This window comes from Pseudophryne corroboree, chromosome 3 (assembly GCF_028390025.1).
Source record: "Pseudophryne corroboree isolate aPseCor3 chromosome 3, aPseCor3.hap2, whole genome shotgun sequence".
NCBI lineage: Eukaryota > Metazoa > Chordata > Amphibia > Anura > Myobatrachidae > Pseudophryne > Pseudophryne corroboree.
The window spans coordinates 387,631,835-387,648,359 of NC_086446.1; the positions used below are offsets into that span (position 1 = coordinate 387,631,835).

Here is a 16,525-nt window from a genome sequence, read left to right on the forward strand (position 1 = left end):
GATTTGCTGTTGAATGATACTAACTGTAATTAAACAGCAAATGCTGATTCTGCCCATTATTCATCTGAAGAGCAGTCACTGAGGCTGATGGTGGTTATCTTACTGCATTTACCAACATGCCACCCCAAAAAAGATCCTTCTCTAGGATTGTCATGGTGGAGGGGATCATTTGCTAGGAGGCTTATGCTTGCAGATCTGTTACTGTTACTATATGATATCTACACTCATGGGGAATGGAGTGTATGTCCTTTTCTTGAAAAGAAATTTAATTGCATGTTTTTGGTTTGTTTTTTGCTGTTGGATATGCGAAACGTTATCAAACACTCTGCTAGAGATTATAATGAGTTTCTGTCTATAGGTGGCCAGTGTGCGGAAAACCACTGTGCTAGACGTCATGAGGAGATTGCTGCAGCCTAAGAATGTTATGGTGTCCACTGGGAGAGACCGTCAAACAAATCATTGTTACATAGCAATACTGAACATTATCCAGGGAGAGGTTGATCCTACTCAAGTGAGTAAGACCTAGTAGAGATTGTGATGATTGTTTTGGGGTGGATACTGAGAAGCCCATAGTGTAGGTCCAAAGTTGGGGAGGGTGGAACTAATCCATTTAAAACACTACTTTTATAGTTCATAAAAGTAGCTTCTTTTTTTCATGTGAGCATCATTATGTATTTACATTTATTAATTTTGCCTATATTTCTCTTACGTCCTAGTGGATACTGAGGATCTGTACTTTAGTACCATGGGGTATAGATCGGGTCCACTGGAACCTAGCACTTTAAAACCTTTTTTTAGTGTGTGTATGTGTGTGCTGGCTCCTCCCGTCTATGCCCCTCCTACCAGACTCTGTTTAAAAAAATGTGCCCAAGGAGCCGGGGTGCATTTCTCTGGAGCTTTTTTTTATTATTTTTTAGAGTTTCCTTTATTTTTATTTTTATTTTATTATTTTCAGGTAGTACTGGTTGGCAACCAGTCTACATGCTTCGTTGGACTTAGAGGGGGAACCGAACCAACCTCCTGAGGGTTAATGGCTAGTAATCCCAGCTGACAGGACACTGAGCTCCTGAGGTGCTGTTCACACACTGTTATTGTATGTGCCCACACCAACAGCCAGCCGCCACCCTCTAAGAGATGCCGAAGATCGATAGGTGCAGTGAGTGTTAACACCGGAGCAGGGTCTCATGTGTGAACAGTGCGCCTTATCTCCACAGGGACACAGTTAACAGGCACCTGACTGGTTAGATAATTTTAAAAGCATGATTCAGAATGTCAATTCAGAATAAGCTGCAGCTAAAAAGTAGAGACAGGTGTTGAAACAGTCTATTGATTGTATGGCCAAAGCAGTGTATACCAGAAAGGCTTCTCAGCCCCCTATGTTGGTTTCACATAAACGCTCACTGCCACAGTTGCTCCAGTCTGATTCTGATGTGGATGATGATATGGATGAGGACAGCTCTCTGTCCCCTGGGGTGGAGGTCCTTATTTATGCTGTAAGAGAGGTTCTTCACATACCGGATCAGGACGCAGAACCAGATGAGGAGTTGTACTTTAATGTTAGACCAAAGACCTCGGTCACCTTTCCTGTGTCTAAAGAATTAAATTCTATGGCCAGGGAGGCATGGTTAAACCCTGATAAGAAATTTAAAATTCCTCAAAGGTTTTATAGCTACTTTTCCCCTCCCAGCTGAGGACAGGAAGGTATGGGAAAACCCCCCGTCAGTCGATCCGTCTGTATCCAGACTGAGAAATTTGTACTGCCGGTGCCAGGGGCTATATCTGTAAAGAGCCGGCTGACCGTAAAATTTAGACCACTCTCAAGGCAATATATACGGCAGCAGGCGTAGCACAGCGCCCCACAATTGTTTGTGGGTGGATTTCCAGGGCAGTAGTCAAGTGGTCTGATACTGTTATTGAGGGTTTAGACTCTGCCCCGAGATGAGGTCATTACTCTACTGCAACATATACAGGATGCTGCAAATTTTATGAGCGAGGCTATTAAGGAAGTGTGTAAGATAAATAGCCGCACTACTGCTATGGCTGTTTCGGCACACAGAGCTCTGTGGTTGCGTCAATGGTCAGCGGACGCTGATTCCAAAAAGGGTGTAGAAAATGTTCCCTTTACAGGTGATTCCTCGTTTGGTGACTAATTAAATAAATGGATCTCCCAGGCAACGGCAGGTAAGTCTACCTATCTGCCGTACCTGCTCGACGTTCTTACACAGGACCCTCCTTGCAGTCCTTTCGTGTGGCAAGGTTCAGAGGTAGGGTCCGAGGAGTCTCCACTACTCCCAGAGGATCTCGTGTGTTAAGTCCCGTAAACCTGCAGCTGCTGCCTCCCTGGACCAGACCACCGGATCCCCTGCCGCTAAACCTTCCGCATGACGGTTGGCCCCAGCAACAAGCCGACTTTCCGGTGGGTGCTGGCCTTCAACACTTCGCCCTTGTGTGATCCTGCCGGGATCCTTGGGTGAGGGACATCATATCCCAGGGATACCGGCTGGATTTTCAAGCACTTCCTCCTCACAGATATTTAAAATCGGCCTTGCCAGTTTTACCCACAGCAAAGGTTAGCTTGCAAGAGGCTATGCAAAAACTTTTGCGGACAGGGGTGGTGGTTCCAGTACCTCCTCTGTTACGCAAAAGGGGTTTTTACGCCAGTCTTTTTGTTGTTCCAAAACCAGATTGTTCGGTGCGACCCATCTTGAACCTGAAGTCTCTAAACCCGTACCTGAGGGTGTTCAAATTGAAGATGGAATCCCTGCGGGCAGTGGTGTCCGGTCTGGAGGAGGGGGGGATTCCTGGTATCCCTAGATTTCAATGATGCTTACCTACACATTCCCATGTGGCCCCCTCATCAGGCTTATCTCAGGTTCGTCATCTTGGACAACCATTTCCAGTATCAGGCTTTGCCTGTCCACAGCTCCGAGGGTCTTCACCAAAGTCATGGCAGAGAGATGATGCTACAACTGCGCATGATGGGAGTCAAAATAGTCCTCTACTTGGACGATCTCCTGATAAAGGCTATGTCCAGGGAGCGTCTATTGCACATCATCGATCTGACGACTCGCCTGCTTACGGATCATGGGTGGATCCTAAATTTCCAGAAATCTCACCTGGAACCGACCCAACGTCTTCAGTTTCTGGGAATGATACTGGATAACGGTGTCTCAAAAGGTGTTTCTACCAATGGACAAGGCCCTGGCTATCCAGGCTATGGTCTGCTCAGTGCTTCTTCCTCGCAAGGTATACATACATATTTGCATACACTTGCTGGGCAGGATGGTTGCTGCTTAATGGCAGATTTCATGCCTGGCCATTTCAGCTGGATCTGCTGGACAAATGGTCGGGCAGTACCAGTTTGTGTATCTGTTCCCTCCTGTACCGCTAATCCCAAAGGTTCTAAAAAGACTAAGAAGAGAAAGCGTTCAAGCAATTCTAATTGCCCCGAATTGGCCTCTACGGGCGTGGTACTTGGACCTCCTAACCATGGCTCTGGAGGATCCCTGGCCTCTGCCGCTTCAAAAGGATCTTCAACAAGGTCCGTTCGTCTATCCAGACTTACAGCAGCTACGTTTGACGGCTTGGAAGTTGAGAGGGAGATTCTAGCTAGAAAGGTCTTCCCTCCCGGGTTATTTCCACCATGGTCCAGGCCAGGAAGATGGTTACGTCTAAACATTATCATCGTATCTGGAAAAAATATGTTTCTTGGTGTGAAAGTAGAAAGGATTCTCCCGTGGAATTTAGAATGGTGTGCTTTCTTCTTTTCCTGCAAGCGGGAGTGGATATGGGCCTACGTTTAAGTTCCATCAAAGTCCAGATTTCGTTTTTTTCTTCCAGAAACAACTTGCCGTGTTGCCGGAAGTAGTACAAACTTTCCTTAAAGGAGTTCTTCATATGCAACCGCCCTTCGTACCTCCCACGGCTCCGTGGGATCTCAATGTGGTTCGGTCCTTTCTTCAATCGGACTGGTTTGAACCCTTACATAGAGTGGAGTTAAAAATGTCTCACCTGGAAGACAGTGATGTTACTAGCATTGGCGTCTGCCAGACGTGTCTCTGAATTGGGGGCCTTATCCTGTAAGAGCCCTTTTTTAATTTTTCATTAAGACACTTTGAAACTCAGGACCTGACCTCAGTTTTTGCCAAAAGTGGTGTTCGCTTTTCATGTGAATCAACCCATTGGGGTTCCGGTGTTCTCTGACGCTTCCGTTGGTCCAGAGTCCTTGGATGTGGTGAGGGCTCTAAAGATTTATGTCAAATGGACTGCTCGTCATCGGAAATCTGAATCGCTGTTTGTCCTTTATGATGCATCATGATTGGTCGTCCGGCTTCTAAGCAATCAATTGCTCATTGGCTCAGGTTGACCATTCAACAAGCTTATACTTCGGCGGCTCTGCCTTTGCCGACGTCTAAGCAGGCCCACTCGATGAGATCTGTGGACTTTTCCTGGGTGGCTGCCCGGGGTGTCTCGGCCTTGCAGTTGTGCCAAGCTGCTATTTGGTCTGGTTCAAACATGTTTGTTAAGTTCTATCGGTTCGGCACCTTGGCCAAGGATGACCTTCAGTTTGGTCAGGCAGTGTTACAGGGGTCTCAGCACTCTCCCACCCGTTTGGGAGCTTTGGGACTTCCCCATGGTACTAAACTACAGATCCCCAGTATGCACTGGGACACAAGAGAAAATAGGAATTTAATACCTACCGTTAATTCCTTTTCTCCTAGTCCGTAGTGGATACTGGGTGCCCGCCTCAGTGCTTCAATTCCTGCTTACCTGTGTAAGTGTCCTGTATTGTTGTTGGGATAGCTTAGGTATCTTGGTTAGGTTGGTGTTGCTATCCTCTGTTCTGGTTAGCGCCCTCCTTTCGGTAATGGTTACCTATTTTCTTCTCACGTGGTATGTCCGTCTCCTCTGGCACAGTTTCCTAGACTGAGTCTGGTAGGAGGGACATAGAGGGGAGGAGCCAGCACACACATACTAAATGTTTTAAAGTGCCAGGCTCCAGTGGACCCGATCTATACCCCATGGTACTAAAGTACAGATCCCCAGTACCCACTACGGACTACGAGAGAAGGAATTACTGGTAGGTATTAAATTCCTATTTTTTGGTGCATTACAGAGTGGAGATTCCTAGTTGGACAGAATGTAGTTGAATATAGAATGTACAGCAAGTGACCTTGTCACCAGCAACTATTACTGGGTTGTTGTTTTTTTACAGTGTCTAATTATGAGTTATGTTGCTACTATTCCCAGAACTATGGCTACCAGTAATTTTAATCTGTTGATTGGTTTAGACATGATATCAGTATTTTTGAGTTAAGACTTGTATTACAAAAGCTGCATTGTCACAGGCCCAGCCCCCAGTGTAGGCAAACGAGTCAGATGACTGAAACCCAATAGTTTAATTTCCCTTGGGATGGGATTTAGCATACACACACACACACAGCATATTGTCATGTACTGTATAACCATGTATTTTAAGTATAAATCCCACCCTCCCATAAAAAATATAATTTGGGACACTGATTTGCATAAATGTATTTACTAAAGCTAGTGTGGTATATATCTGATAATACTGTATCCAGTCCATTCCTTACATTTGTTATTTTCTTGAAGGTGCATAAGAGTTTGCAGAGAATCCGAGAACGTAAATTAGCCAATTTTATTCCATGGGGCCCTGCTAGCATTCAAGTGGCCCTTTCAAGGAAGTCCCCGTATCTTCCATCTGCACACCGGGTCAGCGGACTAATGATGGCCAATCATACCAACATCTCGTCTGTAAGTGTGAAGATAGTTCCTCTTTTTATTCTTGATCTGATTGGAAGAATATATCGTCATGAGCAGATAAATAGTTATTGCATGTGGTTATATTATTTGGATATTTAAAATATAGACCATCATCATGTGGACACCATAATGTTGACAGATACATTATGTAGACCAGGCCTGGCCAACCTGTGGCTGTCCAGTTGTTGTGAAACTACACATACTAGCATGCCCAGCCACAGTTTTAGAATAGCAAAACTTGTAGTTTAACAACAGCTGGAGAGCCACAGGTTGGCCATTCCTGACGTAGACAATCAAAATGTTAGCATGGACTTGTATGTAGACAGTCAAAATGTCGAAAGGGATATAATATATACATGGACGTATTGTAGACCATATATAGACAGGATAAAATGTTGACAATCAAAATGTAGTTGCGATAAATAAAAGACAACCAAAGCATGTAAAACTGCCTTTATTTTGACTGCAGGTTAGCTATAATTTAAATGTTAATTTCTCTAACGTCCTAGTGGATGCTGGGGACTCCGTAAGGACCATGGGGAATAGACGGCTCCGCAGGAGACTGGGCACATCTAAGAAAGATTTAGGACTATCTGGTGTGCACTGGCTCCTCCCCCTATGACCCTCCTCCAAGCCTCAGTTAGATTTCTGTGCCCGGCTGAGCTGGATGCACACTAGGGGCTCTCCTGAGCTCCTAGAAGAAAGTATAGTTTAGGTTTTTTATTTTCAGTGAGACCTGCTGGCAACAGGCTCACTGCAACGAGGGACTAAGGGGAGAAGAAGCGAACCTACCTAAGTGGTGGTAGCTTGGGCTTCTTAGGCTAGTGGACACCATTAGCTCCAGAGGGATCGAACACAGGACCCGACCTCGTCGTCCGTTCCCGAAGCCGCGCCGCCGTCCCCCTCACAGAGCCAGAAACAAGAAGGTGGTCCGGAAAATCGGCGGCTGAAGACTTCTGTTTTCTCCAAGGTAGCGCACAGCACTGCAGCTGTGCGCCATTGCTCCTCATGCACACCACACACTGCGGTCACTGATGGGTGCAGGGCGCTGGGGGGGGGGCGCCCTGAGCAGCAATAATAACACCTTGGCTGGCAAAACTAACACCATATATAGCCCCAGAGGCTATATAGGTGTATATTAACCCCTGCCAGAAACGATAAAATAGCGGGAGAAAGCCCGCCGAAAAAGGGGCGGAGCCAACTCCCTCAGCACACTGGCGCCATTATTCCCTCACAGCTTCGCTGGAAGGAAGCTCCCGGGCTTTCCCCTGCAGTCCTGCACTACAGAAAGGGTAAAAAAAAAGAGGGGGGGCACAATTTAGGCGCAATATATATATATTATAGGCAGCTATAGGGGAAAACACTCTGTATAGTGATATCCCTGTGTTATATAGCGCCCTGGTGTGTGCTGGCATACTCTCCCTCTGTCTCCCCAAAGGGCTTTGTGGGGTCCTGTCCTCTGTAAGAGCATTCCCTGTGTGTCTGCTGTGTGTCTGTACTGCTGTGTCGACATGTATGATGAGGATAATGATGTGGAGGCGGAGCAAATGCCTGTGAATGTGATGTCACCCCCTGCGGGGTCGACACCAGTGTGGATGGACTTATGGAAGGAATTACGTGACAGTGTCAGCTCCTTACATAAAAGGTTTGACGACATAGGACAGCCGGCTACTCAGCTTGTGCCTGTCCAAGCGTCTCAAATGTCAGCAGGGGCTGTAAAACGCCCGCTACCTCAGATGACAGATACAGATGTCGACACGGATACCGACTCCAGTGTCGACGATGATGAGACGAGTGTACCCTCCAATAGATCCACCCGTTATATGATTGAGGCTATGAAAAATGTATTACACATTTCTGATGATACCCCAGGTACCACAAAAAAGGGTATTATGTTTGGTGAGAAAAAACTACCAGTAGTTTTTCCTGCATCTGACGAATTAAATGAGGTGTGAGAGGAAGCGTGGACTTCCCCAGATAAGAAATTGATCATTTCTAAACGGTTAATGGCTGCGTACCCTTTCCCGCCAGAGGATAGGTCACGCTGGGAAACACCCCCTAGGGTAGATAAAGCATTGACACGCTTATCAAAAAAGGTGGCACTACCGTCTCCGGATACGGCCGCCCTAAAAGAACCTGCTGATAGAAAGCTGGAAAGTACCCTAAAAGCTATATACACACACACTGGCATTATATTGAGACCCGCTATTGCATCAGCTTGGATGTGCAGTGCTGCTGCTGCGTGGTCAGACTCCCTGTCGGAAAACATTGATACCATGGATAGGGACAATATTTTGCTGACGATTGACCATATAAAAGACGCGGTCTTATACATGCGTGATGCACAGAGGGATATTTGCCGGCTGGCATCAAAAATAAGCGCTATGTCCATTGCCGCCAGACGGGGGTTATGGACTAGGCAATGGTCAGGTGATGCCGACTCCAAGCGGCACATGGAAGTTTTACCCTATAAAGGGGCGGAACTTTTTGGGGAAGGTCTTTCAGACCTCGTTTCCACAGCTACTGCTGGGAAATCGACTTTTTTGCCACAGGCTACCCCACAGCAAAAGAAAACACCGTATTATCAAGTACAGTCCTTTCGGACCCAGAAAAATAAGCGGGCTAGAGGCTCATCCTTTCTGCCGAGGGGCAGAGGTAGGGGGAAAAAGCTGCAGCACACAGCTAGTTCCCAGGAGCAGAAGTCCTCCCCTGCGTCCGGTAAGTCCACAGCATGACGCTGGGGCTGCTCAGGCGGAATCGGGAACGGTGGGGGCACGTCTCAGGTTTTTCAGCACACAGTGGGCTCTCTCACAAATGGATCCCTGGGTCCTTCAAGTAGTATCTCAGGGGTACAGGCTGGAATTCGAGACGTCTCCCCCCGCCGTTTCCTAAAATCTGCCTTGCCGGCAACTCCCTCTGCCAGGGAGGCAGTGTTGGTGGCTATTCAAAAACTGTATTCACAGAAAGTGATCGTCAAGGTACCCCTCCTTCAGCAAGGAAAGGGTTACTACTCCACAATGTTTGTGGTACCGAAACCGGACGGTTCGGTGAGACCCATCTTAAATTTAAAAACCTTGAACACTTATATCAAGAGGTTCAAGTTCAAGATGGAATCGCTCAGGGCGGTTATTGCGAGCCTGGAGGAGGGGGATTACATGGTATCCCTGGACATCAAGGATGCGTACCTGCATGTCCCCATTTACCCTCCGCACCAGGAGTACCTCAGATTTGTGGTACAGGACTGTCACTATCAGTTCCAGACGCTGCCGTTCGGGTTATCCACGGCACCGAGGGTCTTTACCAAGGTAATGGCCGAAATGATGATACTCCTTCGCAAGAAGGGAGTTTTAATTATCCCATACTTGGACGATCTCCTGATAAAGGCGAGGTCCAAAGAACAGTTGATAGTGGGGGTGGCACTTTCTCAGGAAGTGCTACAACAGCACGGCTGGATTCTAAACATTCCAAAGTCACAGCTGGTCCCGACGACACGTCTTCTGTTCCTGGGAATGATTCTGGACACAGACCAGAAAAGAGTGTTTCTTCCACTGGAAAAAGCCGAGGAATTGTCATCTCTGGTCAGAGACATTCTAAAACCAGGAAAAGTGTCGGTACATCAATGCACACGAGTTCTGGGAAAAATGGTAGCTTCGTACGAAGCAATTCCATTCGGAAGGTTCCACGCAAGGACGTTCCAGTGGGACCTGTTGGACAAATGGTCCGGGTCCCATCTCCAGATGCACCAGCGGATAACCCTATCGGCCAGAACCAGGGTGTCGCTGCTGTGGTGGCTGCAGAGGGCTCATCTACTAGATGGCCGCAGATTCGGAATACAGGACTGGGTCCTGGTGACCACGGATGCCAGCCTTCGGGGCTGGGGGGCAGTCACAAAGGTAAGAAATTTCCAAGGACTGTGGTCAAATCCGGAGATTTCTCTTCACATAAATATCCTGGAGCTAAGGGCCATTTACAATGCCCTAAGCCAGGCAAGACCCCTGCTTCAAAACCAGTCGGTACTGATCCAGTCAGACAACATCACGGCGGTTGCCCATGTAAACAGACAGGGCGGCACGAGAAGCAGGATGGCGATGGCAGAAGCCACAAGGATTCTCAGATGGGCAGAGAATCATGTGTTAGCACTGACGGCAGTGTTCATTCCGGGAGTGGACAAGTGGGAAGCAGACTTCCTCAGCAGGCACGACCTCCACCCGGGAGAATGGGGACTTCATCCAGAAGTCTTCCAAATGCTGGTTAACCGGTGGGAAAAACCACAGGTAGACATGATGGCGTCCCGCCTCAACAAGAAGTTGAAAAGATATTGCGCCCAGTCAAGAGACCCTCAGGCGATCGCGGTGGACGCTCTAGTGACACCATGGGTGTACCAGTCGGTTTATGCGTTTCCTCCTCTACCTCTCATACCCAAGGTACTGAGAATAATAAGAAGGCGAGGAGTGAAAACCATACTCGTGGTTCCGGATTGGCCAAGAAGAGCTTGGTACCTGGAACTTCAAGAGATGCTTACAGAGGACCCTTGGCCTCTGCCGCTCAGACAAGACCTGCTGCAGCAGGGACCCTGTCTGTTCCAAGACTTACCGCGGCTGCGTTTGACGGCATGGCGGTTGAACACCGGATCCTGAAGGAAAAAGGTATTCCGGAGGAAGTCATCCCTACCCTGATCAAAGCCAGGAAGGATGTCACCGCAAGACATTATCACCGCATTTGGCGAAAATATGTTGCTTGGTGTGAGGCCATGAAGGCCCCGACGGAGGAATTTCAACTGGGTCGATTCCTGCACTTCCTGCAAGCAGGGGTGACGTTGGGCCTCAAATTGGGGTCCATAAAGGTCCAGATTTCGGCTCTGTCGATTTTCTTCCAAAAAGAACTGGCTTCACTGCCCGAAGTTCAGACTTTTGTCAAAGGAGTACTGCATATTCAGCCTCCTTTTGTGCCCCCAGTGGCACCTTGGGATCTCAATGTGGTTTTGGCATTCCTGAAATCACATTGGTTCGAACCACTTAAGACTGTGGATTTAAAATATCTCACGTGGAAAGTGGTCATGCTGTTGGCCTTGGCGTCGGCCAGGCGGGTTTCAGAATTGGCGGCTTTGTCTTGTAAAAGCCCTTATCTGATTTTCCATATGGATAGGGCAGAATTGAGGACTCGTCCTCCGTTTCTCCCAAAGGTGGTCTCAGCTTTTCACTTGAACCAACCTATTGTGGTGCCTGCGGCTACTAGGGACTTGGAGGATTCCAAGTTGCTGGACGTAGTCAGGGCCCTAAAAATTTATATTTCCAGGACGGCTGGAGTCAGAAAGACTGACTCGCTGTTTATCCTGTATGCACCCACCAAGCTGGGTGCTCCTGCTTCTAAGCAGTCTATTGCGCGCTGGATTTGTAGCACTATTCAGCTGGCGCATTCTGCGGTAGGCTTACCGCAGCCTAAATCTGTAAAAGCCCATTCCACACGGAAGGTGGGCACATCCTGGGCGGCTGCCCGAGGGGTCTCGGCCTTACAACTTTGCCGAGCAGCTACTTGGTCGGGGGCAAACACGTTTGCAAAATTCTACAAATTTGATACCCTGGCTGAGGAGGACCTGGAATTCTCTCATTCGGTGCTGCAGAGTCATCCGCACTCTCCCGCCCGTTTGGGAGCTTTGGTATAATCCCCATGGTCCTTACGGAGTCCCCAGCATCCACTAGGACGTTAGAGAAAATAAGATTTTACTCACCGGTAAATCTATTTCTCGTAGTCCGTAGTGGATGCTGGGCGCCCATCCCAAGTGCGGATTGTCTGCAATACCTGTACATAGTTAGTTATTGTTACAAAAATCGGGTTTTGTTGTGAGCCATCTCTTCAGAGGCTCCATTTGTTATCATACTGTTAACCGGGGTTCCTATCACGTGTTATATGGTGTGGCTGGTATGAGTCTTACCCGGGATTCAAAAATCCTTCCTTATTGTGTCAGCTCTTCCGGGCATAGTTCCTAACTGAGGCTTGGAGGAGGGTCATAGGGGGAGGAGCCAGTGCACACCAGATAGTCCTAAATCTTTCTTAGATGTGCCCAGTCTCCTGCGGAGCCGTCTATTCCCCATGGTCCTTACGGAGTCCCCAGCATCCACTACGGACTACGAGAAATAGATTTACCGGTGAGTAAAATCTTATTATTTTGTCAACATTTTGATATGGTTAGAATATTGACAGTCTGTGTCCATGTGCCTAGATTTTGATTGCAGGTTAAACTACGGTGTGTGCAGTTTCTTATATTTTGTCAGTATTTTTTTTCCATGTAAACCACTAAAATCTTTTTATCTGTAAATAGTATAGAAACCTAAGCCACATTTAAAATGCATTTACAGATGGCATTGTAGTGCAAACTAGTAACTTGTATTTCTGCAGCAGGGTACATTGGTTTCCACAGGGAACAACGGGGGGTAGAGTGGATCTTGATCCAGAGGCACCAACAGGCTAAAGCTTTAAGCTGTCCCAGGATGCATTGGGGCCTCCTCTATAACCCTGCCTCCAGGCACTGAGAGCTCAGTTTCAAGTTGGTGCCTGCAGCAGCAGGTCACCTAACAAGAGGGCTGCAGTGGGCAGCCCTGAAAAAAAGCATTTCTAAAAAGATTTCTTCTTTGGGCTGTCAACGCTCTGTCAGGTGACATTCAGCGCTGCAGCTCCATCACCTCCCAGGCGGCGTCGCATACTCCCGCGGCACAGTTCCTGGGTACTTGCGGCAGAGACGTACTTGATTAGGCACAGAGTCGCAGACTGCTGTCCTGGTTCGCGTGGCTGCTACGGGGAGGAGGTAAGAGGGTCCCCCAGATGGGAGCAGCCATTAAATCGCGTTCCGTCCACGACCTGGGGAGATGGGTTGCGGCGCTGGCGTGAACACTCACCGAGCAGAGACCCCACTAGACCACCAGGGCCTAACAGTGCACGTCGGGTGTACTATCACCCCATTTCATAAGGCTCACAGCACCCGGGGTGGAAGTCCAGCATAGGGGAGGTGGCGCTTGATCTCTAGCCCCTCCCCTGGCCCAAGGCGCCATCTCCTCGCCAGATTTCCCGCCCTGGAGCTGCCTCACACTCTCCCTCTCTCCCTGACTGAGACGCTGGGTGCCATCTTCTGAGCATAGCTGCGGCTGGTCTCCGGGACTGCAGGGCAAGGTCTCCCTTGTAAAGCCACCTGTATTTAGCGCTGTGACTTTACAAACACTTAAGTATCCTACATGTCTTTATACAGACAGAGTTAGTTGAGACAGAGTGTACTTTTCCAGAATATACTGTACAAGTATTCGGATATATCCTCCGGTCACTGACCACGCTGAGATATATATGACTGTGTGTGACTGTATCTGCTGCGTGGTTTCACTCTGTGTTTCTCAGATATAACGGTCACTATATTCTGTACCCTGAGGGACTAGGTGTGTCTGCGTCTCATATATAATGCGATACAGTATTTATCCAATACATATATTATACTGTGTACTCAGTCCCATAGTACCGGATTTATTCACAGAGGTATTGTACTTTGTCTGGTTTTATCGTACTAAGGGCCTAATTCAGACCTGTTCACGCGCTAGTTTTTTTTTGCAGTCCTGCGTTCGCATAGTTGCCCCCCATATGGGAGTGTATTTTTGCTGTGCGAGTGTGCGAACGCATGCAGAGCAGAGCTGTACAAACAGATTTTGTGCAGTCTCTGCACAGCCCAGTACTTACTCAGCCGCTGCGATCGCTTCAGCCTGTTCGGGACTGGAATTGACGTCAGACACCTGTCCTGCAAACGCTTGGACACGCCTGCGTTTTTCCACACACTCCCAGAAAACAGTCAGTTGCCACCCACAAACGGCTTCTTCCTGTCAATCTCCTTGCGAACGCCCATACAAATGGATTCTTCGCACAAACCCATCGCTGAGCGGCAATCCGCTTTGTACCCGTGCAACGCGCCTGCGAATTGCAGTGCATACGCATGAGCAGTTTATACCTGATCGCCCGCTGTACAAAATGCAGCCTAGCGATCAGGTCTGAATTAGGACCTAAGTCGCTCTGTTGTTGCATTCATATTATAATGTCTAACAGAAAGGGCAGTAAATCAGTGGAAGCTGCTGCATCATGCAGAGCATGCTCCAAGGATATACCAGAGCGGGAAGTTTTGTAAGATGGTCTGTGTACTACGTGTCATACACCTCCTAGTCAGTCCGCAGCTCCTGTGCCTACTCAGATGCCACCCTGGGCTGCGTTCACAAACCTACTGGGTACTCTAGTAGAACGCCTTACGCCCCCTTTGAGACTGCCTGTGCAACTACTGCCACAAATTGTCCCTATGGTTAATCCGCCTTGGGCGGAAAATTTATCTAACCAGCTGCAGCAATTAAATCAGTCCTGGGTTAGACAAAAATCCACTCCAGGACACTCCCGTGTCTCTGGATCATCTAAGGCGGGCTGCTTCCTCCTCACAGTCCACATACCTCTCTGATGTTTCATCTGAAAAGTAGGGGGATCATATGGTCCTCTCAGACACTGAATCTGGTGTTACTGATGAGGATTATCCCTTGCAGATTGATGTCCCTGCCTTAGTGATTGCTATTAAACAAATATTACAAATATCTGATGATGAGGATTCCACTACTGTGGCAAAGAAAACCGATATGTTTAAACGGCAAAAGGTGGTTAAAACTTTGTTACCCCATTCTGACCATTTAGTGGACATCAGGCGGGAACCCTGGTCTACTCCAGGGAAGAAATTCCCTCTGCCTAAACAGGCATTGGCTCGCTAACCTCTCCCAGAAGAGTTATGTAACAAGTGGGAATATTCACCGCCTGGTGGATTCTTACATCGCCCGCCTCGTGGTGTCGTCCACTCTGTCTGTCACCACTGTCACGTCTCTGAAAGAACCGACAGATAAGCGTGTGGAGGGATGCCTGAAATCTATTTACTCTCTTAGAGGAGCTGTGCATAGGCCCACTATTGCTGCCTCTTGGGCCGCAAAAGGTATTGAAGCGTAATGAGCTGCCCGAGGATATCTCTGACAATGCCAGACAATACCTGTCTCTCATTACCACCGCCTATTACATTCAGGAGGCGTCCTCTGAGGCGGGTGTGTTGGCAGACAAGGCGTCGACTACGTCTGTCCTGGCTTGCCATATTCTGTGGTTGAGGTCATGGAAGGTGGACCTAGACTCCAAGAAGACCTTGGAGGTTCTCCCCTTCACTGGGGAAATTTTGTTTGGGGAAGACCTGAATAAAATTGTCTGAGTTAGCAGACATTAAGACTGCCTTCCTCCCAAATACTAATCCTTCTGCACAGAAGGCAAACGGTAGGCATACCCAAGACAATCTTGTGCTTCCAAAACCACAAAGCCCAAGGCCAAACAATCCTGGGAGGCCCGTCAGCCTGCTTCCAAACAAGACAAGCCTGCTGCATGATGGGGCGGGCCTCCCGCTGGGGGACCACAGGATGGGACGCCGACTTGTACAGTTTGCCCAGGTCTGGTTAAAGACCACTTCAGACGCATGGGTGCTGTAAGTGGTCTCTCACAGGTACGCTGTCTCTTTCAAGAGACATCCCCCCTCTCCAGTTTTGCACCACGGTTCTACCTTTGGATCCGTTAAAGGCGCAAGCTTTGCAAACGGTTGTCAGTTCTCTCTTGAGTACAGGAGTGGTTGTGCCGGTACCTCAGCCCAGAGAGGCAGAGGTTATTACTCGACCCTGTTTTTAGTCCAGAAACCCAATGGGTCTTTCCAGCCTATACTCGACATCAAATCTCTGAACAAGTTTGAGAGTGTCCAGGTTCCGTATGGAAACACTGCGCTCAATTGTACTGGCTATATATGGAACCCAGAGACTATATGGTATCCCTGGATATACAGGATGCATACCTGCATATACCTATTGCCATGTCGCATCAGCAGTTTCTGCGGTTTGCTATTGGCAACCTCCACTGTCAATTCCAGGCTGTGCCATTTGGACTAGCTACGGCTCCTCAGATCTTCACCAAGGTTATGGCCGTGATGACAGCCCATCTCTGTCGTTAGGGTGTCAGAATCTTGCCATATCTGGACGACCTGCTGATTCTGGCAAGTTCCCACAATAAGGGTCGCTGTGCGATGTTTTTGTACTCGTCTGGGGGGTGGGGCGAACAGACATGCCGGGCAGGCTAGCCCTGTGCTAGGTGTCCCCCCGCATGTCTGGGAATATGATCGTAGCTGTGCTAAATTTAGCACAGCTACGATCAACTCGGAATGACCCCCAATGTCCTCCTCAGTCATCTGCAACTGACAGTAACTTTCCTGCAAGCCCACGGGTGGCTTGTCAATTGGAAAAAGCCCTCACTGGTCCCAGCTCAGAGCATGGTGTACCTGGGGGCACTCCTGGACAGTCAGTGGCTGTTTCTGTCTCCGGAAAAAGTTCTAAAGCATCCGGACAGGATAAGATGCTTCCTTTTTATCGACCCATAGTGTTGATACACTTGGTGATGCAAGTACTTGGCCTGATGGTGTCGGCATTCGACATGGTGGAGTACGCTCAAGTTCATTCCTGCCCTCTACAGAGGTTGATCCTTTCCAAAGGGACGGCCTACCTCAGATGATCAGATCTCACATGATCACTTTGATTCTGGAGATTCATCTGTCGCTGAACTGGTGGCTACAGGACCAGAAATTAAGCAGGGGCCGTCCCTTCTGGATCCCCGACTGGGTCCTGCTGACAACGGACGCCAATCTGAGGGGATGGGTGCGGTGTTG

General features: G+C 48.4%; 1 protein-coding gene across 1 annotated transcript in view; it reads left to right on the forward strand.

Moving 5' to 3' along the window:
• Nucleotides 1-16,525, forward strand: part of TUBG1 (tubulin gamma 1) — a 101,377-nt gene that overhangs the window by 77,844 nt on the left and 7,008 nt on the right. The window contains exons 9-10 of the mRNA XM_063960033.1: nt 359-511; nt 5,614-5,775. Of these exons, the coding sequence (XP_063816103.1) occupies nt 359-511; nt 5,614-5,775 (315 nt within the window). The remainder of the gene's footprint in view (nt 1-358; nt 512-5,613; nt 5,776-16,525) is intronic.